Source organism: Coptis chinensis, chromosome 3, assembly GCF_015680905.1.
Source record: "Coptis chinensis isolate HL-2020 chromosome 3, ASM1568090v1, whole genome shotgun sequence".
NCBI lineage: Eukaryota > Viridiplantae > Streptophyta > Magnoliopsida > Ranunculales > Ranunculaceae > Coptis > Coptis chinensis.
Genome location: NC_141458.1, coordinates 113477146 through 113503218, shown reverse-complemented (window position 1 = coordinate 113503218; position 26073 = coordinate 113477146). Strand labels below are relative to the sequence as shown.

The 26073-nt window shown below is 36.6% G+C and overlaps 4 protein-coding genes, 3 long non-coding RNA genes and 1 pseudogene across 8 annotated transcripts; 3 read left to right on the top strand and 5 right to left on the bottom strand.

Annotated features, from left to right (window-relative positions):
• The first annotated feature begins 1015 nt into the window (after positions 1–1015).
• LOC147513147 (UPF0481 protein At3g47200-like) lies at positions 1016–2903 on the top strand. Its single transcript, XM_086599519.1, has one exon. It carries the CDS (start codon positions 1213–1215, stop codon positions 2701–2703), a length of 1491 nt encoding a protein of 496 aa, XP_086455645.1. The 5' UTR covers positions 1016–1212; the 3' UTR covers positions 2704–2903.
• Positions 2904–4921: 2018 nt separating this feature from the next.
• Positions 4922–6100, bottom strand: LOC147513146 (putative WRKY transcription factor 21; annotated as a pseudogene). Its single transcript, XR_015217346.1, has 2 exons — positions 5267–6100; positions 4922–5182 (listed from the first exon to the last, which is right to left on the bottom strand). The product of XR_015217346.1 is annotated as a putative WRKY transcription factor 21 (transcript).
• Positions 6101–6120: 20 nt separating this feature from the next.
• LOC147513145 (uncharacterized) lies at positions 6121–7628 on the bottom strand. Its single transcript, XR_015217345.1, has 3 exons — positions 7235–7628; positions 6990–7054; positions 6121–6387 (listed from the first exon to the last, which is right to left on the bottom strand). It is a non-coding gene; the product is annotated as an uncharacterized LOC147513145 (long non-coding RNA).
• A 5665-nt stretch (positions 7629–13293) lies between these two features.
• On the top strand, positions 13294–14568 carry LOC147513144 (uncharacterized). The gene is made up of 3 exons (XR_015217344.1): positions 13294–13541; positions 14141–14200; positions 14271–14568. It is a non-coding gene; the product is annotated as an uncharacterized LOC147513144 (long non-coding RNA).
• Positions 14569–17077: 2509 nt separating this feature from the next.
• LOC147513143 (protein FAR1-RELATED SEQUENCE 5-like) lies at positions 17078–17930 on the bottom strand. The gene is made up of 2 exons (XM_086598866.1): positions 17581–17930; positions 17078–17411 (listed from the first exon to the last, which is right to left on the bottom strand). Exons 1-2 carry the CDS (start codon positions 17928–17930, stop codon positions 17078–17080), a joined length of 684 nt encoding a protein of 227 aa, XP_086454992.1.
• An 84-nt stretch (positions 17931–18014) lies between these two features.
• LOC147513142 (protein FAR1-RELATED SEQUENCE 5-like) lies at positions 18015–18614 on the bottom strand. The gene has a single exon (XM_086598865.1). The coding sequence runs from the start codon at positions 18612–18614 to the stop codon at positions 18015–18017; it is 600 nt and encodes a 199-aa protein (XP_086454991.1).
• A 1686-nt stretch (positions 18615–20300) lies between these two features.
• On the top strand, positions 20301–22897 carry LOC147513141 (protein FAR1-RELATED SEQUENCE 5-like). Its single transcript, XM_086598864.1, has 5 exons — positions 20301–21222; positions 21448–21642; positions 22254–22638; positions 22724–22797; positions 22881–22897. The coding sequence occupies exons 1-5, from the start codon at positions 20301–20303 to the stop codon at positions 22895–22897; spliced, it is 1593 nt and encodes a 530-aa protein (XP_086454990.1).
• A 736-nt stretch (positions 22898–23633) lies between these two features.
• LOC147513140 (uncharacterized) lies at positions 23634–26073 on the bottom strand. Its single transcript, XR_015217343.1, has 2 exons — positions 25535–26073; positions 23634–24716 (listed from the first exon to the last, which is right to left on the bottom strand). It is a non-coding gene; the product is annotated as an uncharacterized LOC147513140 (long non-coding RNA).

Sequence of the window (26073 nt, the reverse complement as noted above, 5' to 3'; positions counted from 1 at the left end):
TAACCTCCAGTGTAGAACAACCCAATATTTTCAAAGTCTTTGTGCTAGAACTGACAAAACCGAACCAAATTAGTCGGTTTTGGGTTGGTTATACTTATTAGTTGGTTCGGTTCGGTTAAATATATGTGAAAACCGATAAGATCTGTAGTCAGTTTAGTTCTAAACTCAATCCGAACCGACCCACCATATATAATATATATTAATATATATATATATTTATATATATTTAATTAATTTAATTTAAAAATATGTGAAAACCGGTCGGTTCAGATCAAATAATATCAGTTAAACCCCGTAGCCTAGTGGGTTCGATTTGGTTCAGTACTTCGGTTAGTATAACCCAGCCGGTTCAGTTTGGTTCTAGAAAAATATAAACCGTTCAGTCTTCGGTTTAGTTCCAAACCCGACCTAACCTGTGCACACCCCTACTAAGAAGTGACGGTTATAAAAATGAAATGTACATAAAGATCGATATATGTATATCCATGGATCATGGTGGGACTAACAAAAGTAGATATGTTGGCTCTTAGAGGGAGAGACCCTAATTTCCCATCTAGTAGGATAAATTCTTAATTGGCTCATCTAATGTGGATGTAATACTAATTAGCCCTTTGCAAAAAATAATTGGTAAATATTTGTCTCAATAAACTAGATAACGAAAAGAAAAGGAATAAAGAAACAAATTGAAAACTTTGAATCGAACTATTCATTATTTTACTGAAAGAATAACGATGGAAAAGAGAAAGTTATGCTCTTCCCACTTTTTTTTCTAACAGTACTGGGCACGTACTTGTTGGGAAAAAAACAGAGAAACAGCAACATACAGATTCTTTCCTAAGTATGTAACCCGAGGGATAAAGAGATAAAAGTGACAACTGATAAAAGGAGAGATATGTTTGGAAGCACCCCTATCACTCTATATACTCTTGCTCGAATTAAAGGATGTCTACTCGTGCTTCCTGTGATTCGCACTCTCTCTTTATATCTGACAGCACTAACCGTGTATTATTTCTTTGGCTAATTCGCCCCAAACATGATGAAGTCCTACGAATGTGGAATATATACCACATATGAATCTATTCAAGTTGTAACTGTGAATCCATCACATTATTTTTTCTAAGAGTACTGAGCACGTACATGCTAAGCATTGCGCTCACGATTATAAATACGGCAATGCAGGACAAAACTAACTAATCATAGCATTATACGAGAATGACGAATCCCTCTTCCTCGAGTGACAATCACCCAACCATTGTACGAGTTCCTAATTACATCCTCAATGCAGATTGCAATGCTTATGAGCCCCAAATAATCTCTATTGGTCCTTATCACCACAACAAACCAGGTCTAGAGAAAACCATGCAAGAGCACAAACAAAACTATCAAACTCACCTTCTTCAAAGAAAAAAAGTTCACCCTGATGCTGTAACTAGGGTTGTCAAGTCTTTGGAATTTGAAGCCAGGAAATGCTATGTCAATATTGATGCAAACTATGATTTCTCGCATGAAATGGCTCTTGATGGTTGCTTCATAATTGAGCTCCTCCTCAAATTATGGGAATTTCATACTGCAAGAAAAGAAAAGGAACCTTCGGAGACACCATCTAGTGCGGCAACTCCGTCGCCAAGGCCTTTCGGTCTCGGGATAGCAACAAAGCCGCAGCCTTCTACATCTACTGAAAGTAATCGGATACAGAATAAATTTGCATTGCTGTTGCCTCAAATAACTACGGACTTGCTTCTCTTAGAGAACCAAATACCATTTTTCATTCTTGAAACCTTGTTCAATCTCACTGTTGTAACTGTACCAAAAGGTGAAAACCAACCGGAATCTCTGAGGTCCCTAGTCACTGAGTTCTTTAAATCTTTCATAAAAGTGAGTACTCAGGTTTCCGGTTCAGATCGCATTCATCATTTGCTTCATTTGTTTCACAATTGTCTGGTCATGGAAAATTATTCAAGACATATCATGAAAGACCCACCAAACCAACATCACGTTCCTCGAAAAGAACATCAGGTCTCGGACGAGGCATTTGTACAGGCTAATGTAAGACACATATTACTCTCAAATGCATGGACGCCGAGTGCTAGTGAGCTCGTAGATGCTGGAATTCAATTAAGGAAAGATGCTAGATGGTTTTACAAAAATAAGGCAGATAACTTCATGAACGTAAGATTTGCCTATCGGAGACTGGATATTCCACCTCTAGCTGGTCCTGCTTATCCCATTTTGCGAAGTCTTGTCGCATTTGAACATCTAAATCCTAGCTCCGGTTCAGATGTTACAGCTTATGCATACCTTTTAAGTGCACTAGTGAAATCCACCAAGGATGTGACATTGCTTAGAAATAAGAAGATCATACCAGGTTGGCTTGGAACTGAAGAAGAGGTAGCTAAAAGATTGAATAAGCTGTGTGAAGGGGTTGTTATATTTAAGTTTGAAGGTTATATATGGGATGTGATTGCAAAAATCAATGCAGTTTGTGATAGAGAACCAACCAAGTGGGAGAAGTTTGTACATAATTACTGCAAAGATCCATTTGAGTCTTTAACAACTGAGTACCTGAAGAATCCTTGGAGAACTCTTTCAGTCATTGGTGCTATTATACTTCTTATATTGACAGTTCTGCAGGTTATCTTCGCAGTCTTGTCATATAGACACGATCTTAAAAGTGACTCAAATCAGACAAATGGCCTGGGGTAATTTGAGGACACTGAGAACTTCAATATGGTTATATAATTGGGTGATTTGCATGTGGGGATAGGTATCGATCTGTTGCGTTTCATGTGTGTATGATACTATGTATTGGTTGGCTATGCGCATCTGTTGTGGCGGCATTGTTTATCTTTCAGTTCTGTTGGCTTTTAACGATTAAGGAATAAATTAGTGTTTGGTGTGGATCATTTTTCATGATGTGGTATTTTCTCAAATAACAAGATTATTATTGGCTTCCAAGTAAAATTTTTGGTCCCAACTCCCAAGGTACCCGTTAGTTCATAAGGCTGGGAATTTTTCACAATGAGCAGTTGGTTGCAATGAAGCTCTTAATTACAATGCACAAACGCCACGGCATATCACTTACTGAGTTACTGAATTGCCATTACATCGCACCACTTCCTGTCTCTTACAGGACTCAGCCGAATATTCTATCAAGCCAAGAATAATATTTCTCGTTTTTCTTTTTTCCTTCCCCTTTTGGAGCTCGTGGTGTCCCTGTTGTGGAGGAATACATAGTTCAGGGAGCCCACACTGGAGGCTGGAGCCAATTAAGCTCAACCTGGAGGCTATGCACTCCTGTCCGGGACAAACTCAGTATGAAATCCCCACACAAAAGGGTTTTCAAGATAACCGTTGAGTCGGTGTTTTTTTTGTACAGTCCAGGAAAAGTGGAGAGCTAGCCGAACCCATGGACCTTTGTATCGAAGTCCAGCTCAGGTTCATTTGTTGGGCTAACCGCTAACGTCTAACGTTCTTATTGGATTGGCTCATGAGGTACCTTGTAGGCTTGTACCTAGATGACCTATATCATATTGTCCCCATATGATGTGTTCTTAGAGCATATTCAATGCAACAATTTGATTTAGAGTATGACATCATCTACTTAAAAGATGAAGTATGAAAAATTGTCTACACCACTACATCACACTTTATAACTAGCATTTCACCCGGCCATGCCGGGATTGTTTCATTGTATGCTTTAAACGTTTGGGTTTACCTGTATTTTGGGCTTAATTTTTATAAAATTATTAGAGTCAACTATACTTAACTGGCTTAGTCCATTTTGGCGACATGGGATGTAAAAAACAGAAAGAAAAACAGTGAGATGGAATAACTCAAAGCTGAATCAAAATTGAAAATTTCTAAATAAAATAGAATGCAATAGACAAAGAATTCACCCAAACAAAATTCTGGTGTGTGCGTATGAAAATGAGAATCATGTATGCATGAAAATCATATGATCTATAGCTAAAACGACAATCCATAGAAAGGACCTAATTTGATAGCATAAAGAAAGAATGGTTATTAAAGCAAAAAAATACATACATGGTTTTAAAAACATTATAGATTGCTGTCACTTGACTAAAGAAAAAATATATACGAATGAATAAATAGTTTGCTCTCATTACACTTGATACCATGGCATCGGGGAACTCCCCATATCCAAAAAAGCATCATCGATCAACTTCAAATATTTCTAAGTGAGGCTAGCTAGCGCCTACTAACCATTCACCCCACCATCCCACCTCAAACATGGAGAAAGAAAATGGTGTCTCCACTTCCGGTTGTTGCCTGTCTTGCTTGCATTTGTAATCACCTTTTTGTACACACGGCATTGAAGTAGCCATCATCGCGTACCTAATGAACAAATACCGACCTTGCCAAGCTCTCCTTTGCTCGTGATGGATCAAGACTCATGTGCTTTCTTACACTCCCAAAGAACAAATGTTGTTCGTGATCTTAGTAGGTAATGAGATCTTATCAACGGTAACGAGACATCGATGGTAAGCCTTCTTCCAACTATGCTAAACCTCCCACACAGCCCTTGTTGGCATGTCTCTTGACCGTCAAATCAAAGTGTCCACACCACATTCATTAGGCATATTATCCTCCTCTAGTCCCCTTCATTTGGGAAGTTCGAAAAGGCTATGATATCTTTGTTGTGTTAAAGCCATTGCTTAGCTTCCAATGAAACATTGAAGCTCCTTGGCTTTCCGGTTTTGTTATTGTTAAACTGGTAAGAATAACTCAAAATTTAAAGTGCAGCACACACAAAATTCTCTTTTCAATGGAAAATGATTCACATCCATTACCCAAAACAATTCATACAAAAAGAAATCTCTAACCAAAAAATACAATAAGAATAACTCAAAATTTAATATAGATCTCAATATATTCATTGAAAAAATAGTGAAAAATAGATTACTAAAAAAAACTTATGAATCAATGGACTGGCGAATTGCTTCCTCTTCCTTCGTCAATAAGAGAACTCTTCATTTTGTTGAGGTTGAGAACTCGTGGGTTTTGGATTTTGGGTGTTTTTATTTATTTGATTAATAGTAGTCCAAGGTATTTTGGGTTTTTAGGATTCCTAGTTGAAGTCGAAGAGGTTTTTTTTTTAAGATTATCAGCAACCTTATTACTAATAGCTGACACCTTAACTGATCTCTTCACTCTTAGTTTCCTGCATAAACACAATAGCAGTTAGCAACTAAGCATAGGTAAGAGCAATAAACTAACATATATAAAAAATGATATGAAATTAAACCTTCTCTTTGAGCAATGGCATTTACCACTACTTCCACATTTGACATTTCCATCTGGTCCCTAACAGAACACCTCCTTTTGTGCATTTGTTGAGAACTTGATAACTGTGGTGCACCAATCAACTGGAAAGAGTTGCTACTCAAGTTATCCACACTACTGTCCATGCTCAAAGATGAGATGAAAGATCTAGTGGACGACATGGTAGGCGTGCAACTCGAACTATCAAACTTAGAGCTTATGCTACTATTTCTCCTTAAATACATCATTTCAGCTTGGAATTTCATCTGCTGCTGCTGCTGTTGAAATTGTAATCTATGTTGTTGTTGTTGTTGTTGTTGTTGTTGTTGGAATAATTGATATGGAGTTAAAGGAGGATGTTGTTGAGTGAGGTTGAAAGAACTTTTAGAAACAGACCCCCTATCTAATATCGAGCTTTCGAGGAAATTTTTTGAAGTAAGCTGCATAGTAGTCTTAGCTGTTGAATTCAGATCTATCAAGAAGTTGAAGAGTCTGGATTGAAAAACCTTTTAAAGTAGTTGGGCTGTCTAAGAAGATATTTTGAGGCAAGGAAGATTGAAAGTGATAATTTTTCAATTTTCTCACTCTTCCATGACCAGAATTAGTACTAAGAAACTTTCTTAAACTTAAACACAGTATTCCCAGTTTCCATCATTAAGTTTCTATACTGAGTCTGATCTAAGTGTTTAGATAAGAGACTAACAACTCTATAGCAGCTCTTAACAGCTGCTTTGTTAGCTACTTCAACCTCTTCCATGACTCCTTCACACCCCAAATACTCAAAAACTCCAAAATATACTCATACATTCAAACACTCATTTTCGTGGGGAGGCCCAGAATCCCATATGCGACTTAGACTTAGTGAGAAAACTCCAAGTTTTCAGGTTCAATATATGGATTTTTTCCAACTAAGGATATCACGGAATGAATGTAATTCTTACAATAGTAGCAAAAACTACTCTAAGAACATAAAAGTTAAAAAAAATATACTCACCTTTAGGAGCGTTTTTGGGTCACCGGTGCAATCTCAACTCTCAAGTAGCTTATCATTTGTCATAATCTTCTTCAAGTCTGCTCCATTAAATCCACCGTTCCAAATCTAAGCTGACAAATAGAAAAAAAAAACAATTTAATTATAGACAAACCTAAATAGATTCATCAAAAAAATTGGTCATGACATATTGCTTTTTTCATATCTTCATAAATGTATGATATAGTCACTACTGTCGAGTAGTTCCAAGATATTGAGACATATACCTACTATCTCCTCCTATGTGAACAATGGTCACCATCAATCAAGATGGTTCATCCTTAAAGTTTGTACCTTATACAGCAAAAACACCATCTTTCTAATCAAATTAATATGGACCCCAAAAATTCAAATACCCTTTCTCTCCTGTTCAATATATTTATCTCAATTGATTGTGCGACGATCAATTAATTCAACTATTTAATATTTACCATTTATGTGAAAAAACTTACACTAATGAGGTACAATTCAAACTACTGAAGATGTATTACATGGGAAATGGCTTTTATCTTTTTTTTTTTTTAAAAATATTTAAAGAACAAATTGCCATTCATGAAAAAATTAAGTAATTTACTGTCATTGTTTTTAGAATGGGAGTTTTGGGAAAAAGAATATATAGACAACGACAGAGAGAACCTTATTGCGAAACTGAAGGTTATGGGGGAAAATTGCTTACTTGATCGAACTGCCTAGAACGGCCTTACTGCCTTCTTCTTCATTGTGATTGGGGGTTTCCTTTTTCTGTTAAGAAGAAGAAGAATTGCGTTTTTATATAGCTTCGATTGAATAGACATTTTAAACCCAAAAACAGGTGTTAAGATTTGTTCAATTGATAAATACATTGAAAATTGTAAGTCATGACTCAGATTACGAAAAATCAGAGTTATTTAATTAAAAGAACCAAAGAGAGAGGGAGAGCACCTTTTCCGTATGACCTCAGTGCTATCTGAATCAATCCCTGAACTCCAACCATTAGAAAAATGCACTTTGATACGATTTCGCCGCGGCAACCAATTGTTTCCAACATCTTTCATTCGAAATTAAGGCAGTAGATACTATTAATTGATTACGAATCAATTGACTGGCGAATTGCTTCTTCTTCCTTAGTCAATAAGAGCTCTTCTGTTTTTTAAGGTTGAGAACTCGTGGTTTTGGCTTTGGGTGTTTTATTTTTTTCGGTTAATAGTATTTTGGGTCTTGAGGATTCCTAGTTGAAGTCGAAGGTTTTTTTTTGTTTAGATTCAAATTTTGTGTTTGAATAATTCATAGTGATCGCGAATTGGTTTAAAGATTGGGTGTGTAATTGTTTTGTTCTTATTATATGTATCTCGACAACATTTATCCAACGTCTCATTTATTTTGTAGTAGGGACCGAGTCGCAAATAATCAAAATATTGGTCTGACTTTTAATTAATTTTGGGTACCCACTTAAAAAATGTGCTGACGTGGCCTCCTGAAAACCCATATGAGCATTTTCGCCCACTGTGCAATAATGGTTTTAGATATTATTTTATATTAAATTTTTTTAAAATAGACATTATTATTAAATTTTAGAAATTATTTAAAAAAGTAAGTAAATTTTTTGTTTGTACATGTAGCAATCTTAGGTTGGATGGGCAATATAGACAACTAGTATATTAAGCAAATCAAATTTTATATTTGACCCCAAAATAGAGTGATAAGTTGTCCACTTGGTATAGAATATGAATTGGTGTGGAACATCTGAGTTGCCCACTCAACACATAAGATTATAAAACACCATTGAAAATGCTTTTAAATATTGATATCTAAATGTGGTTCTGTAGTAGAAGTTCATCTCGAATGGCGACGAAAGTTGAAGAAATTCTTAGTTGAATCTTAGATGTGATTGTGTGAACTATGAAAGCGACAAAGTGGGGAACCAATTTAGTCGCCTTTCGTTTGGTATTAGTATTACAATTTTTTTTTGGTCGGTTGGTACTTGGTAGTGATTTGGTATTAGTATTACACACTATATTACTTGTCAAATTTGGTAATTTGGTATTGCTATTAGTATTACAGTATTATTACTTGTCAAATTGGTTGTAAAATACGCATCCCTCCTGAGCAACTTCCATTAATCAAAGTATTGTCAATCCACCCCATATTGGTCTTCCGTGTCTTCACTCTTTATGTACCCGCAACGTAAGCAGTGATTGTCTTCTTATGCAAAGACAGAATCACATCTGAAAAAATAAGTAAGCAAAGATTTTCATGTTGTATAATGATAAGATTGAGAGTTAAACTATTTGTGTCTTCTATGTTGTAAAATAGCAATCGTTACAGGTTGCATGATGGAGAGAGAAAAGCGCAATGAAGTATCAAGTGTGGGTTTAATAATAAAGTGGGTGCAAACTTCTTTGAACAAAACTCCTTTGAATGCGAGTTTAATTTAATTATAAAGTGGGTGCTAATATCACCGCAATTTTAGTTATCTTTGTTTGATAGGGTTGTAGTTTTGAATTGAAGATATAAGTAAAAAATTATGAAATAGGTTCAAAACAAAAATAGAAACTGTAAATGTTATATTTGGATTAATCTTATAAACCGTAGGCAATTTGGAATTATTGGGATTGATGATTTGGATTTGATTGAGTTTGTTTGGATGAAGTGTCTACCTATCAAGTTCTCTCTGCTGGGAGAGACTTGAATCAGGTCAAACGTAGATTTTCATTCTTTTTATATAGGCAAGGTGCCCGCCTCCTGCTCTTCCGCTTTAGGTCAGATTTAGGTCTTCAGGTCACTTGTGAGCCACATGGCGAGTTATGAAGAATTAATGAGCTGCGTGACTAAAGTTTCGGTCTTGATTGCTATAATAAAGGCATACGTTACGAGCCGTTGTGGAGCGAGAGGAGTGAGTGCTATAGAGGTCACTTCTGGGTGAGATCGTCTATTCAACTCGAGTCACTTTGAAGTGAACTCGCAGGTCAAGTACGTGAGATCGGTTGGTGGTGACATCGATCTGGGTGCGAGTTGAACGGGTTGCTTGCCCAAGTCGAGTCACTATAAAGCGAGCTCTGAGGACAAGGATACGAAGTCGGTTGGTAGTTCTGTATATGCTGAATACGTGTGTGATATTCATTAGATGTGAATATTACTCCCTCACAGAAGCCTAATCATGTGAAAGAAGATCACTTAATTTGGAATCAATAGAGTTCATTAACTACTGTAAGTTTTTGGTATTTGCTTTTCACCTAGCGTTTATGTTTAGACACATTTGTAAGCTTGTACAACGGTACAAGGGATAATGCATGGCGCACAACTTCACCCTATTGCTGGCCTTGCGTGCTTAATGTTCACACAGCCGACATATTGCATGATTCCAAATATTAATGAACTTTTTAGTGCGGGGTTTTTGGTCTTGTTTGGCTCCTACATAGCAGAGTTCACAAATTATTGGGTCAGATCATCTGCACTTATTAATTGGTTATCAACTTGGTTCATGTGATATTGTCAATTGTGAAACATACTTTGGAGACTATGTATTAAGCAATTTTTGTTGCTTTAATCCTTTCAACTTGTCCTTTACAAGGTTTAATGACTATAGTTTCAAAAGATGTTGGAAAGAAACGTATATTTCAAATAAATCAAAGATTTAATAGACGAACTGAAGGTATGAAGAAGCTAGTACCAAGGAAAAAGAGTGATCGAATAGATTTTGGTCCTATAGAAAGACACAACTGTTGATAAGATCCTGGTTCAATATATAAAAAATGACATTGTCCATATATATTGGGTTTTGCTTTGCTTGGCATTGGCTGATTGACACTCTGAATGATTGATGCCCCGAATTCATTTGGTTTCAATGTTGTAGTGTCGGCATCAAAATAATTCCACGACTCTTGTCTGGTGATCTTCTTTATCTTGAATTCTTGGTGTGTATTTTGTCACTGCAAAGTGCGTACACTCTTCAGTTCTTGGCTTGCCAATACATAGTATTTGGTCAAGTGCCATTAAATGACGTTGCTTGCTGAATGGGTTATCTCGCAACTTTACTCGTATGGTGATATGAACTGATTTTGATTTTTTTTTTTTTTTTTTTTTTGGCAAAATGTGAATATATTATATATAATAATAAGGTTACAATATATGGATTAAGCACCACCCCGGACTAGATTAAATCTCCACTTTGAAACCAAAAAATAAATTTTATTAAAGTGATAAAACCTTCATTCTAATGTCTAAACCATGTATATTTCCAGTAAAAATAATTCATTTATATCTTGCTGGAATGTTTCAGTCCTGGGTGGACTGATTCATGGTCTGGTAAGACAGTAATTAACAGGCCTGTAAAAATTTAATCTCAAAATTCCTTTAAGAAAGTAATTAGGGGCATACCATAATCTGTGTTCTTTTTGTGGGATTGACATCTAGATTGGCTAGGACAGTATGACTGCAGGTATTCCAGTTGGTTAAGGATAACTCAACTCAGGTACGGCAAAAATGCAAAATGTTCTGCATTTAAAGAGCTTAAAATCTGACCAAAGTGGCACAGCAGAACAAAATATCGGTAAATATTGCAAAATATCACTTTATTTTGTGAAATTTTAGAAATTGGCATCGCAATATCCTTGAATATATTTTTCTTGTCAAAAATAAAGATAAGAATCAAATCAATCGACGCATCAGCCGTCAGGTAGTTAAAAGACCAACCGTTTTTTAGTGTTCTGTCCCCAGCAACTTTGCCCCAATTAGTATTCCCTCGCCAGTTTTTTCATTATTAGTATTTCGTCCCCAAATTCACATCATGACCAACTCAGCTCTCATGGACTCAATTCCATTTATTTGGTGCCCGACTGCCCGTACAATGTCAAATCTACCCTTCACAATGTAAAATGTCCAAAATACTTATTAACTCTCCCAAGACCAAAACCATGCCAATTGCAAAGTGTCATCATCCTATCCATCTAATCTAACACACCAATTTTTTTTCTTAAATGACACGCACTATCCATACTCACATAAAATTACCTAGAGTTGTCAATGGACTAGGACAAGTCCGAAACCCAATTAAATCCGAATTGATAAAACAAGGACTTAGACTTAATATTTAGTCTGATAAGATTATTGGGTCAGGTCTGAACATACCTTTGTCCGGTTTGATAATGGTCCGGCCCGAAATTTTTAGTAGATTTGTGTATTTTATAGTTAATAGTAGCAATATATTTAGTTATTTATTAATATTGTACATAGAAAATTGGAAGCACTGTTGGTTAGTATTGTGTTTGTGACACAAGAGATGAGGGTTTGACTCTTGCTACTTACAAATTTGATTGAGTTTTAGAAAAAAAAAAAAAATAGTTTTCATGTATTGCTAACGGATCTAGGCCGGCCTGGCCTGACCCAAATCCAAACTTGTCCAATAGGACCTAAATCGGGCTTGGACTCGAAAATTCATATATGTTTTGGGCTGGGGCTGACCTAGGTGCGTCTTATTCAGGTCCAACTCATTGACAGCCCTACAATTACCCCACTACCCTCACTCATATTTACCTCCTCTGCCACGTGCCATCATCCTAACACCGCAAATCAGACCCTGTTGTGCAATCTCAGCCGTTGATTCATTATTAAAATTTCCTAGTATCATAATAACTTTAAATTCTTCAAATGAAGGTGGTCGCGTCGTTATTAGTGTTTTGAGAGAGAGAGAGAGGTGGTCGGCGCATATTGGTTTCAGTTCCTTCTAGTGGTGGTGGTGGTGGTGTCGCAGCACCTGCTGCTGCTGAATCAAAGAAAGAAGAGAATGTCTAAGAGGCAAAGGTGTCTGATGATGACATGGTCGGGCTTCGGTCTCTTTGATTGAGGGGTTGTGACCGCACTTCCTTTTTTTAAGTGGGAGATAATGTTGTTGTTCACTGTCTACGGAATAGATTTGTTTTTCAAGTTTTTAGGAAGTTTTGAGTAGAAATGAGTTTGATGGGATGAAATGAAACATCCTTTGTGTACTCAAGTATGTTGACTTCAAATATAGAAGATGCATGCTTTAGTTCTTCAACTTGGGTTCTTGAACCATGTGTTTGGAACAATGGGTTTTCTACATTTTGGGTGTTTGATGACAATGATTTGAGTTTTATCTTCTTATTAGAAAGAAAAGAACGAACACCCATTGCTTGAAATCTCTTGTTCTTCTTAATGATTCAAGTGTTGAAAATGAGATGTATTATAATTAGAAGAGAGATTTTGATGGAGAAGAAAAGAAAACAAGAGGCATCCTTAACAACGAGAATTGGTGAGAAATATCAGTTGCAACTTGCAAGTTCTACTCGAGCCTTCCGCATAACAATACATCATACAATTGGTGAGAGATATCAATTGCAGTCATTACTGGCGGAGCTAGTGGAATCGGTGAAAGCACTGCACGATTGTTTGTCAGCCATAGTGCTAAAGTAGTCATCGGAGACGTCCAAGACAACCTGAGCCACACACTATGCATGTAGAGACATAGGTTCGATCAAATGATATCTCTTTTGTTCGATCACTGTGATGTTACAAACGATGACGACGTTCGAAATCTTGTTGAAACTACTATCTCCAACTCTCCAAGTATGGGAAACTTGACATTACATACTGCAATGCTGGAATTCCAAGAGATGTATATCCCAAACAACCTGGTAGATGTTAAGAATGAGAGTATCCAGAGAGTAATGAATATCAACACATGGAGCATACTTGGGTGCAAAACATGCTGCCAAGGTGATGATTCCGGAGAAGAATGGAAGTATAATCAAATGAAATACTTTCTCAGGATAACCCATTGCTCCACATTTTTTGATATATATATATATATATTGGGGTTGGCTACCTTGACAGCCCCAATTGACAGCTTATCTTGACATCTCGTTATGTCCGTTCGATTACATCTAATCCAATGGACAGATCACACACCCCAAACAACTAAAGAATAGAACGGGGGTAAGCTAGTCATTTAACTTTCTTGTTGAATAAATCCAAAAAAAAACGCATAAACCTCTTCCTTTCTCGCTGTCTCTCTCCTCACCAATAGTGAATAGTGAAGATGACGAAGTGGCTTCCTCCCCCTCAACAACGAAAATGAAATCCACTACCACTAGAGAAATGACCAGAGAGACCCACCACCACTCAAGAACGAGAAACCCACCACCACTACAGAGAGAACCACCACCACTACAGATCGAGAAACTCATCGCCACTACAAAGAAACCCACCACCACGTTTGATTAACTCAAAAGATGTAAGTTTTTTTTTTCTTCTATTAACTCTCTTTTCTTCTATTATGTAGTGTTTGAGATGAATGTTGAGTTCTAAATTAGATAAATTGATGTTTTTGTTATGATAAACAGTGGATTTCAATGCAATTTAATTTGATAATTTAATTTTCTGATGCTATTTAATTTGATCATTTTTATTTTTTTCCCTCTTTGATAAACAATGAATTTAAGTTGTGGGGTGCGAAATTTTTGCATCTGGCCTAAACTAAGGATCTCATATTTCAATAGAGGATATTGACCAATGAGATATATAGCACCCGTCTGCATCCACACTATCCTAGGTAGAATGAACTATAACTGTAGCCTGTAGAGGTGCATATAAGCATATTATAGGAGCTTATAGATTTCTTCTTGCTAAAATAGTACTAATTGCAACTGAAGCATATAAGCATATGGAGGTTTGAGTAAAATAGTACTAATTGCAACATTTCATTGCTGACAATAATAACTTGGTCAAACTTGTGAAGAAGCTACCAGATTAACTTTTTCATGATGTAATGGTAAGTCTTCTTTACTTGACATTTGCACTATATGAAAATGAAGTGTTATGCATATTTGGCAGGTTCCCTTTGGCAAAGCAGCATTCTTTCCTAGTCGACTAATACACACGAATGAGTTTTTGGTAAGTTGTTCGTTTCACTACAATTGCTAAGTGTAATTTTTCCTTTTGTTCTTATATTATGTCTCTGAAGGTTCTGTTAGGAGAAGGGTACTATGACGAACGAACATCCAAGCAAACTGTTGATATATTACAAAGAAGATGAAAGGCTTTTGACTCTCAAGTCGATTTCCTTAAGGCTATAATGTTGGACCTTAAAACTAAGGCTTTTTTTTTTTGGCACTACAGCATCTGAAGCTGCAATAAGTTTCATTCTGACTTAATTTTAATGTATTACTTCACTTAGTTGTAACACTTGGTCGTTTAGCTATTAAACTCACCGATAAGCCCCCGCCTCACGTAAGGTTGCTAAACTAACTGATCTACTCAGACGCCGCTCATTCTTGGCTCGAGCAAGTTCATTTTGTCTTTGTAATATGGGCGAGTCCGAACATCTTTGAAATTTGACTTCCGACAAAGTATTAGTGAACTTGAGCTACTCGAGGTTCTACTCGTTCTAGCTCCCTCAAGCTTGTTTCATGTTGCAATTTGAGCTAAGCTTAAATAACTTTTTTTGGGAATTAAGAAAAAGCAATGTTTGATTAAGAAAATCTAGCCATTTCTTGGTTTGTATTTTGTTACCTGTTTTGTGTAGCTTCAAGTATTTGATCAAGGTGTGTTAGTGTATACATTGAAAGCTTTGTAAACTTAAAGCTTTGTTATCAGCAATGTAAAAAATAATTCAATGCTATGCTATTGTTTATATGGGTTCATTCATTATTGTTGTATTTGAATGCCAATTGGATACAGAAACAGTTCTTTGTGGACTATGAACAAAGAATGTTCATAGCTCATGACTATGAACAATCAATGTTCATAGTCCAATTGTTCATAGTCACAAAGCCCACAATCTACTCACCGAAAATAACAACTGAAAAGTAAAACCCAAATAGGCGCCCGCCCTCTTATAGTGCTTAGGATATAGGCTCACGCCCCTAAACCCAAATAGGCGCCCGCCCTCTTATAGTGTTTAGGATATAGGCGCACCCCTAAACCTAAATAAGCGCCCGCCCTCTTATAGTGTCTGGGCTATAGGCGTATGCCCCTAAACCCAAATAGGCGCCCGCCCTCTTATAGTGCCTGGGATATAGGCGCATGCTGACAATATTGCACCAACTCATTTTTTGAATGATATGAACAAAGAATGTTTATAGCTCATGACTATGAACAATCATTGTTCATAGTCCAATTGTGATATGAACAAAGAATGTTCATTGCTCATGACTATGAACATTGATTGTTCATAGTACAGTATGGACTATGAACAATCACTGTTCATAGTCCAATTGTGATAAAAACAAATAATGTTCATAGCTCATGACTATGAACATTGATTGTTCATAGTACAGTATGGACTATGAACACTCATTGTTCATAGTCCAATTGTTCATAGCTCATACAATTGGGACAACAATTTTACTAATATCTTGAAAGGAAATAACTAAACCGAGAAAGAACTCTTACAATTGGGACATCTTACGGTTTCTTCTCCGAAAAAAAGAGTATGGACAAACATGTTCAATGAACGATTATTCTGCACCAATTTAATTTGTAGATATTTTAACTTTTGAACTCACTACATAACATGGAAAACTCTGAGCACAAACCGAAAAATAATTATAGTCTACAAACCATATCAATATCATGGGCAAGATCAACATTTGAATTCAGTTCCACACCAATGATTTGGATGCGTTCCTTGACAAGGAATTCGTAAAAGGTTCTTAATTTTTCCTTGTGAAATATTTTCCGGAATTGCTAGGTTTTAGACTCCCACCAAATCTTGACATACCACATCCGCCTGTCCAAATTCAGCTACCTAAGCAACAATGTACATCCTCAAAAACCGAAATTTCTCAAAATTGTGTCTACCCATTCCAGATCAGATGTTTCAAAATTGGGAAGTCCCATTTCTTCCACAGCTACAAGGAAATTCCTCACATTCTCAAAATACTGATATGTAGACAAAGTTGCTCCATCAGGAACAACAATCGAATCACTCGGACTTTCTACAACCTAGGATCAGCTGCCTCATACCATTTTTCTAGTATCAATTATCCGACATAAAAAAAACCGAAATCATTGGTGTAAGCTCCCAAAAAATTGGATAGTTTTATAATTCTTACAATTAGAAAAAAAACACCCAAAAAAACAAGACAGTAAGAACATAACCAACGGTCCTTCCACACTCAACAAGCATGTCATTCCACACTCTTGTTTTTTAATTTTTCTGGACAATTTCTGGAGTCGTGCTTAGCAATCTTATTACAAGATTTACACATTCTTCCTGGATTCTCTAAGGCTTCCTCCCTGGGGCCTTTCATTCTCTCCGTTTTCTTCTTCCTCCCCTTCGTTTGAGAAATGTTGGGATTTAAAACCAAGAGCTGAAAAGAAGATTTAAGAGTTAAAATCAAATAGGATTTTTATCATTGCAAAGATAAAAAAAACAAACTAAATAAATTACCTGTGAGGTATTAACTATAGGCTCTTCAATTTGGAGGTGCTTCATTATTCATTGCATCCGTTTTGTTGATAGTTTCCTTGAGCTCCGAAACTCCAATAGACATTTCACTCATCTTCTGAATAAAATATGCATATGTCTCAACACTAGTTGATGCATCATAAGCCAATTGAGTAGCAACCTTGATACAATGGGCAACTCTTAACGGCTCATGGTCTTCATGACGGCCACTAGTCCACCATCAAACACCGCTCGTATGTGTTTGCCTTTTTAGATCCACCGTTTCAAAATAAAATGATCCGGAATCTCTTGATGTCATAACACTAAAAAGCTTTTAAAATGTGAGCACAAAGTAATCCTTGAACTGAAAATTCTTACATTCAGTCACCCTCCAAAGTTCCTCTATTAAAAGTCACTTTCCAAATTGAAGTTTGCTTAATGTCTCTTGTCTTCACCGTATAAATTCCTGTTCCATGTATGTCTATCTCTTCTCCAACAATTCTATACTTCATTTTAGCCTTTTCTAAATGTTTCTTGAATTTATTGAAAGTACTAATGGTATAAACTTTACCTGCATGCTTGAGGAGGAAAACATCCTTAGCCACAATGCGAGAAGTATGTTCGGTACGGTAATCAGATTCCCTTTCATTCCTGGCTATTGATTCCAAAGACCTCTCATTACCATGGACAAATTCCATAAGTGTAGTCGTCGAACTAACGAATTGATCATAATGAGAATTCATTGATTCACTTTGCCCAGTCGTATGCATACCAGCAAAAAAAATGTCATTGTGATAAGTCGGAACCCAAGGCGTCACGGTTTTTTATATATTTTGTCAACCAAGTATTTTCGGTCAAGTTATACTTCAACATGAGTGCAGACCACACGCTTTCAAAATCAACAATCCTATATGACTTCCAAATAATATATGTAAGCTCTGAACACAAAGCATCGAACCTATGGTAGACAAATGACAACTTCTCTGAAAATTTCTGCATAATGTGCCAAAGACAAAATCGATGTCGAATAGTAGGGAAAACTCTTCTAACTGCTGCAGTCATCGCTAAATCTTGGTCAGTAAGTATTGAAGTTGGTGGACGACCACCCATAGCTGCAAGCCATGTCTGAAACAACCACACAAATGTCTCTTCTGTCTCATCAAGTAGCAGGGCACAACCAAACTGAATGGACTGCATGTGGTGGTTGACTCCAATAAAAGGGGCAAACGGCATACCGTAAACATTAGTTCTATATGTTGTATCAAAAGATACGACATCCCCAAAGTACTCATATTGGACACGGGACCTTCCATCAACTCAAAAGAAATTTACTACTACACCTTTTGTATCTAATTGAACGGCATAGTAGAACTGAGGATTTTCAGCACTCTTCTGCCTAAAATAGTGAAGCACGGCTGTTGCATCATTATCTTTAGGCATTTTTCTCGTCAAACCATAATGGTGGTTCCAACAATGCTTTCTCCGAAACCCAATCTCATCCCCATGGAAAACGTCTGCCACTTTCCCTACAGGTATACCGTTGTCATGAAAAACCTCTGTCAAACTCTTTGCAGCTTCAGGCATATTTTTGTTACCTTTCATATATTGTCTCTTTGATGGAGTGACGAAACCATGGCTATGGCGATTTTCAGCCAAACTCACATCATATATATCTTCAAGTTTTCTTTTTGTAACTCGCATTCTAGCTTGGCAACCACATCTAATAGTCGAAATACTTCTCGAAGCTACACCTTCAATTTCTTCTTTCTTGTTATGGACCCCCTCGTGTGAGCAAACCAATAGACAACTAGAAGGCAATTCCACACCCGTTTGTTTTTTATCCGTAGTCCGAACACGAATCTCAAATCCCTCCTGTTTACCAAACTCTCTATAGTAAGTCTTTGCTTTCATCAACATTATTAAATTTCATACCTAAGTGTGGAGCAACTAATTTATTAACGTCATTACTTTGAGAATCAGTACAACAAGAAGAAGTGCCAACAAAAGCTCTAACATTTTCTTCCATTTCTAGCAAAAAAAGAAACAGAGAAAATATCAAATGATGCAAAATAGATATTAATGTCTCCCATATATTAAATTGACAATTTTAACGTCTATTCTAATTAGAAAAAAACGATTATGGTATAAAAGAGGGCTATAGAGCAATTCTTCGAGAACAAGCAACTAAGAATTCTAATTCGAAAAGAAAGCACTTAAGTTCAAAAGGACAATATCAAAGCAAAAAATATTAACTTCTTACAAATCGGAAAAACCAAAAGAACGATAAAATAAGATTAACTTACCTTGGTTTACAGAGATGGCTAATTCCAAAAAAATAGTATAGTGATTTTTTGTGAAAAAGAAAGATAATGGGCTCCAATTGAATAGTCGGGTGATCTTTTGTGAAGAAGAAACCGGCGTGGGTTTCTCTGTAGAGAGTGAGTGAGGAAGAGAGAGGAAGAAGAAGTCTCAGGGTGTTTTATTGGGTTTTTTGTTTTTTTTATGAATAGAAAATCAAAATGACCATTATACCCACCCTGAATTCTTTGTTTGATAAGGAATAGTTCTTGGACGTTGGATGGGTTGTGATCAAACGGACGGACGAGTTTGTCAAGGTAGCTATATATATATATATATATATATATATATATATATATATATATATATATATATATATATAGCCCCGCTCTTAGACGGACGTCCGTTTACGTACTTTACTTAAAAACCGAAATTTCAAAATATAATCTCACCGAAGGGTTTTGAAGCTGGATCCTCAAAACTCTCTCACTGGCTCCCTCTCTCCTATTCTCTCTCCAAACACAGAGTGACCTATCTTCCCCCTCGATCACGCCCGTATATTCCCACTCATTCTCGGCGCTTAGCCTACTTGAAATCCGACCTCGTTGAATTCAAATTTGCTTAGTGTCGGTTAAGAACCATTTTCTCCAAAACCGATCGATAGACAGAGCACCCCATTATTTATCACAACTGTTGCTAGTTAACTTGGGGAAAATGTACACATGACAACACCCTTAAGACAGGCACACACAATTTGGAATCATCTAATTGTTCACCGCGGAAGCAAAGAGAGTTGGTACTTTACGAAAATTACTTTTTTTGAGGTAAAAGACGAATCTCTGAAGCAAATGAGGGAATGAGGGATTATTTTCAGATAGTGTAGTCATTAAAGATTCAATGTTGTACTGGTCCAAGTGATGTAATGATTGTGGAAGCTGTTTATAAATGTGGTTGCTGACACGTGAATGCATAAATTAAAGTTCCTGCATCTATTTCCTTATAGCTATATCATTCATTTGACCTGTATTGAAATAAATAGTTATTTATTCGGTTTGTGTTGAAATGCAGAGTATGAAACTATTACCAATTTTACATATATTCAATTTTACAGATAAAAAACTATCGCTATATTAGCTTTACATATTGGTCCTGTCATTTTCGGTCATGTAATTATTCTATTCCTACATTGTTTTATGCGTTGCTTGTCGATGTCGACAATTTTTTTTATAATTTCAATTGTTTAGTTATTCTGCTTATTTAAACTTGGGTTTTTGTTATATATTTTTTTTTCTAGATTATATTGAGATGGAAAATGAGGATTTCGAAATTGAGAGTGGGAGTGTAGGTGGGAAACCCAATCACATTTACAATCCCCAAGTATCATATGATACCAAACCTAGAAAAGAACAGGAGTTTGAATCACTTGATGATGTCTACAGTTTCTACAATAATTATGCCAAAGCCGCTGGATTCAGTGTTCGTAGTTGGTCTGAAAGGAAGAAAGATGGTGAATGTGTAAGAAAGGAATATGTGTGTTACAAGCAAGGAAAAAATTCAGAAATAGCGGACGTTGATACAAAAAGACGTCGGGGCAATATAAAAGAAGATTGTAAAGCAAAAGTTGCTGTGACGAAGTCAAACTCTGGTACATTTGTCGTTACTGTATTTGTTGAAGGGCATTCTCACCCGTTGTCGACCCCGCGAAGAGTACATCTTCTAAGATCTCACCGTGGTGTTTCCAGTGCCCAAAAATGTTTAACACAACAACTTGGCATGGTAAACATACCACAACATCAGCAGTTTAGTCTTCTTGGAGTTCAGTCAAGAGGGATAGAAAATATTGGTTTCACACAGAAAGATTTAAATAACCAGGAAAGGGATAAGCGTAATAAGATGAAAGGCCATGATGGAGATATGTTTTATGAGTTTTTAGAATTGGAACAAGGGAGGAATCCTTCTTTCACTTTTAAAATTGAGACAAACGATGAACAGAGAATTACACGTTGTTTTTGGGCTGATGCAACCTCGAGACGAGCATACAAATTTTATGGAGATGTGGTTATCTTTGATACTACCTACAACACTAATCGATATGGCTTGATTCTTGCACCGCTGTTTGGGGTTAATAATCATGGTCAGACAGTTGTTTTTGCTTGTTCATTTTTATGTGATGAGACCACAGAATCATTTATTTGGTTGTTCAACCAATTTTTAGAAGCTATGCCAGGCAATCCCCCAAAGATGATTATTACAGATCAAGATCCAGCAATGACAAAAGCCATTTCTCAAACTCTTCCAACCACTTTTCACAGGTTTCTTATTTATTTATTTATTTTAATAATTAATTTGCAAACGTTATTTTTTTTTATTTGTTTTACATGCTGAAATTTTGGGTACTCTGTCAACAAGTATTGCAATTGGCACATACTGATGAAATTTTCGATGAAAATAGATTCAGTTATATATAGTAAGTACTACACTGAGTTTTCAAACTGCATTTGGGGATCTGAGATGAAAGATGAGTTTGACTTGAAGTGGAATGGTATTCTTCAGCAGAGTGGTTTACATGAGAACAAGTGGTTGGAGTCAATGTACGAAATCCGATCACAATGGGTGCCCGCACATGTGAATCACATCTTCTCTGCAGGTATGTCAAGTAGTCAACGAGCGGAAAGCGCTCATTCATTTTTCAAAATGTATGTTTCAAAAGAAAATTCTCTGGTAGATTTTATGGTTCAGTTTGGTAGGGGACTTGTGCGCCAACGTCATGAAGAATTAATGGCGATAACAAAGATATGATTGAGAAACCAAAATGAAAATGCCCCATAGCTTTTTGGTACACATGGTTGATGTTTATACACATGAGTTATTTTTAAATTTCAAGATGAGTTATGGGAGAGCTTGAATTATAGATTTGTACTTGTTAGTGAGAATGAGAAGTGTTGGCGTTTATAAGGTTGATAGAAAAATGGCAGCCGAAAAGTCTAGAGTCGCGGGAAATTTCTTATCAAAAGATCTAGATTTTGCTTCATGCACTTGTAAAAAGTTTGAGAGCTTAGGGGTCCCTTGTAGGCATATTTTAGCTTATTTGAATAAGATGCATGATTTTGATAAGTTGCGAATCAATACATTTTGAAAAGATGGTGTAAAACTGCAAAAGTCGGAGGTCATTGATGATGATGGTGGAATGGAGGTTCAAGATGATAAATTATACATCATGAAGCTTAAATGAATTGATTCAAATGTCAACACTTGTAGTTGATAAATCCCTCGAAAGTGAAGAAGCAACTAAAGTGTTTACAGATGCTTTAAGTGGTGCACTTGAAAAAATTAGTAAGTTGGTTGGTGGTGATACAAGTGTAGCAGCACTACATGAGAAAAGTAGTCAAGAGTTTGGTTGTGATACAAGTGTAGGAGTTTCTGGAGCAAAGAGTTCTAATTCGGCAATTAATTATCATGAACCGAGTCAAGCAAGACCAAAAGGATGTGGAAAAAGACTTAAAGGAGATAAAAAGAAAGCACTCAAAAAGGCACAAAAATATAAAAGGAGACGGTGCAATGGATGTAACAAGATTGGAGTGTCACACGATAAAAGGAATTGTCCGGAGCTTAAGAAGAAGGGTAAAGAAGAGCTAAACAATGGGTAAGAAATGCAAATTTTTTCTTCCTTTCTTTTTATTCCTATTAAAGTATTCACAAATTATTTTCTTATGTTAATTGATTTGCAGTGAAAAAACTTGCTTGTACGACGAGGACGCAACTTTGGGTTCTACCACAGATGATGATTCTTATTCATCTTCGGGTAAATATACATTTTTAATTATTTTTTTATATGTATGTTTATTGTATTTTCATAGCTTTGAATATTCATATGTTTTTGTGTAGGAATGTCGCTTGATTAAAAAAGTTGCAGAGTAGTGTTAGCTTACACTGGAGCTAGTAGTCCAAGGTCTGTCATGTATCACAAACTTCTGGTCTGCAAGGGTGTCAGAAGCTACAACTTCTGAAGGTGGAAGTGGCCTCGGATTCTATGAGGGCTGTTAACATCTTGAAGAAACAAGAAAGGGAATTATGGGACTGCAGAATGCTCATACGTTACATATTGCTGTTAACATTTCTTTATTTTTTGTAATCCAACGTATTTACTACAAACATTTCAACCACTTTATACTTTATACGTTACATACTTGATGAATTTACATAAACCGCCCTAGTTCCATCTATGTGTAACACTATATTTAGTTTCTGTTATCTGTGGTAGTAACCGTAGTATATATTGCTTTGAGAAGTTGACAAATGTTTAAATGTTGGATATACTACGTAGTTGGAGAGCTATGTTCGACCGAAGAGCCAAACGTTTTGGGAAAGTTTATGTAAAACTCGAATTTGTGAAGGTATTGGGAGCGTGTATGGTAGAATCAACTTTTTCTAATAGTCGGGGTTTCCATCATTTCAATCTTACTCTTAAAGTGAGCGATAAGGACGAGGGAAAGTGTAAGATCTTCAAAACAAGCGTGGGGAGATATTTTTTCATGAGGTCAACAGAGAATCGGTACATCAATATTCAGCAAGTTTTTTCAAGGCAACGAGGAGTACTTAGTTTGGGCCCTTCATATATCAGTAAAAAACTACAGAGAGTGCACACTGCACAACCATTGGCTAATTTAGGACAGTTTTAAAACGTAGTATCACAACAAGAACTTAAGCGACGACACGGACATTCACACACCAACATTATACAAGAACTTAAACATCGACATAGACATTCACACACCAACATTATACATAAATCATCGGTGTTTGAAGTCGCGGTGTGGTGTATAGCTTTTGTAGTTGTTGTTGCCGCTTGCTTTGGTGGTTCTTGCTTTGTTGTCGTCGCCGTCTTCATTGAAACAAAGCTCCATGTAGATAGAGCCGCGGGATCTTGAACAAACATTTTTCCCGGCTTTACCAAAAACACTTACAATCACTAGACTAATCACTACCTCCAAATCCAAAAACTTCACAAGCGTTAACTGAATTGACCCTCCAATCTACAGGTGACAAAAATTTGCACATCCATACAAAGGACTACAGTTAGAGGATGACTAGGGATGATGCAAGCACCTCCAATCCTTGTTTGAGCCTGCTGTGAAGATCTATGGGAATTAATGTTGTTGGAAATGAGTATCCGGAGTTCCGAGAAACACTAAAAGTGGCTGTTTGTATGTGGTGGTGGTGATGCGGCTTGAACCGATTGAGTTGGCGAACCATATACTTGCTAAGAACGTGAGAATAAGCCCGACCCGGATAGAGCTCCTCTCATTCGACCCGGCCGGGCCTCCGGTTCGATCGATAGCAATGCGTTCAAAACATTAGATCTTGCAACATGTCTTTGTATTTACCCCCTTATGCCCGTCGAGAATCATTGGAAAAAGATGATCCAGTGCTTGGAGTTGAACAGTGCGGTGGTGGTGATCTTGTAACTGGGCAAAACGGTTAGTCTGTGGCTCTAAGACGATTATGCAAGTTACTTGCACCTCCCACTTCGACCACCAACACCTAGTGGTCCTCCTTGATGAACTTGAGGGGATGATAATGAGAAGATGTATGTATGCTGCTGGTGGCGGAAGCCCGGAAGAATCTCTGTAAGAACCGGAACTTGACTCGGGGGTCGATAAAGGACAACAACTGTTGCAATGGACTTGGAATGTATGCGAGGCGGCCTTGATGATCCCAATTCTGCCAACAAAACCCAAGTATTCTATAAATTGCAGTAGAGAACACATCTCAATGCATATATCAAACAGAGAAAATAATTAACATCTTTCGAGTAGCGAGATAATTTACAACATCCTTACCGAAGAATTGCTATAAAAACAAGATTGAAGTCATTCAGCCCCGCTAAATATAAATGTGTATTCATATATGACAAAATTTGGTAACAATGTGACTACTAGTACATGTTTTTTACTCATACGTTTGAACTTAGCACTCGAAATGTATTCATTCTATTATTAGGCCAAATGTTAAGAAGAGCTTACGTAGATCTCCTCACGGTAGCGAGAAGTTGTCACATAAACCGCATTTCAAGCAAAAAGTGGGTTCTTCCATAAAATAGATAGACAAATATTCCAATAATCATCCAGATGGAAACACAAATCCATGTGCCAGCTCTGAGGTTAGGATAAATGTTTTAGAAGTTTACATGAGATTAGACCTTACTGACTGGTAGGGTACAACACGGTACTAAATCCAAAACATTCACGGAAAATGAAGGACGCTTGCTACACGTCTACAGGAAGAGAAGAAAATAAATTAAAACAACACACGATCGGAGAATAGAAAGTACTCACCCAAGATTTATCATTAAATAGACATTAACTAGAATACACGCAATGGGGAGGAGTGGAACAAATGGGCAAAGGAAACCTGCCGAAAATCCAATCAATTATATGATCAATTCTATATTATAAGCACTTTCATGCCTGAGTTTTTAACATACATTATTCTCTTAGAACTTCGAAGTAATGCAATGCGAGATTGAATATAAAAGATACCTCCAGCATGTCTAAAGCTATGTCTTGCATCATCTTGGTCAACCCAGTAGAGTATAAATAGACCACACAACAGGAGCATACCTCCAACTGCGCACACTGATACGCGTGCAAAGCTAATATAAACAAATACGCATGGCATTCAAAACATTATTGATTCAGAACGAAGGTTCAACTTTTTGATTTTGCCCTAAGTTTGATGCAATTTATCAAAGAATAATAAATAACATTGATATGATACTTCCAAGTCCGGATAAAAACTTTCTTAGTTTCACCTCAATATCTCTTGGTGTTGTTCAACCATCCTATAAAGTATTTACAAACTTGCCGTGTTCAGTGTCCAGGAACAAGGTCAGTTATGGTGATTCTTAAAGATTATGAGCATCCAACTTAAAATCAAAAGGTTATAAGTGGAGAGAAACAGAAAAACAGGAGATATAAAGAGAAAGAGAGTGCTAGGAGGGAAAGAGGAATGTTCTAACGAAAGAGATGGGAGAGAGAATAAGAGAGAGAAAGATCGAGGGAGAGATTTTTGGTTTTGA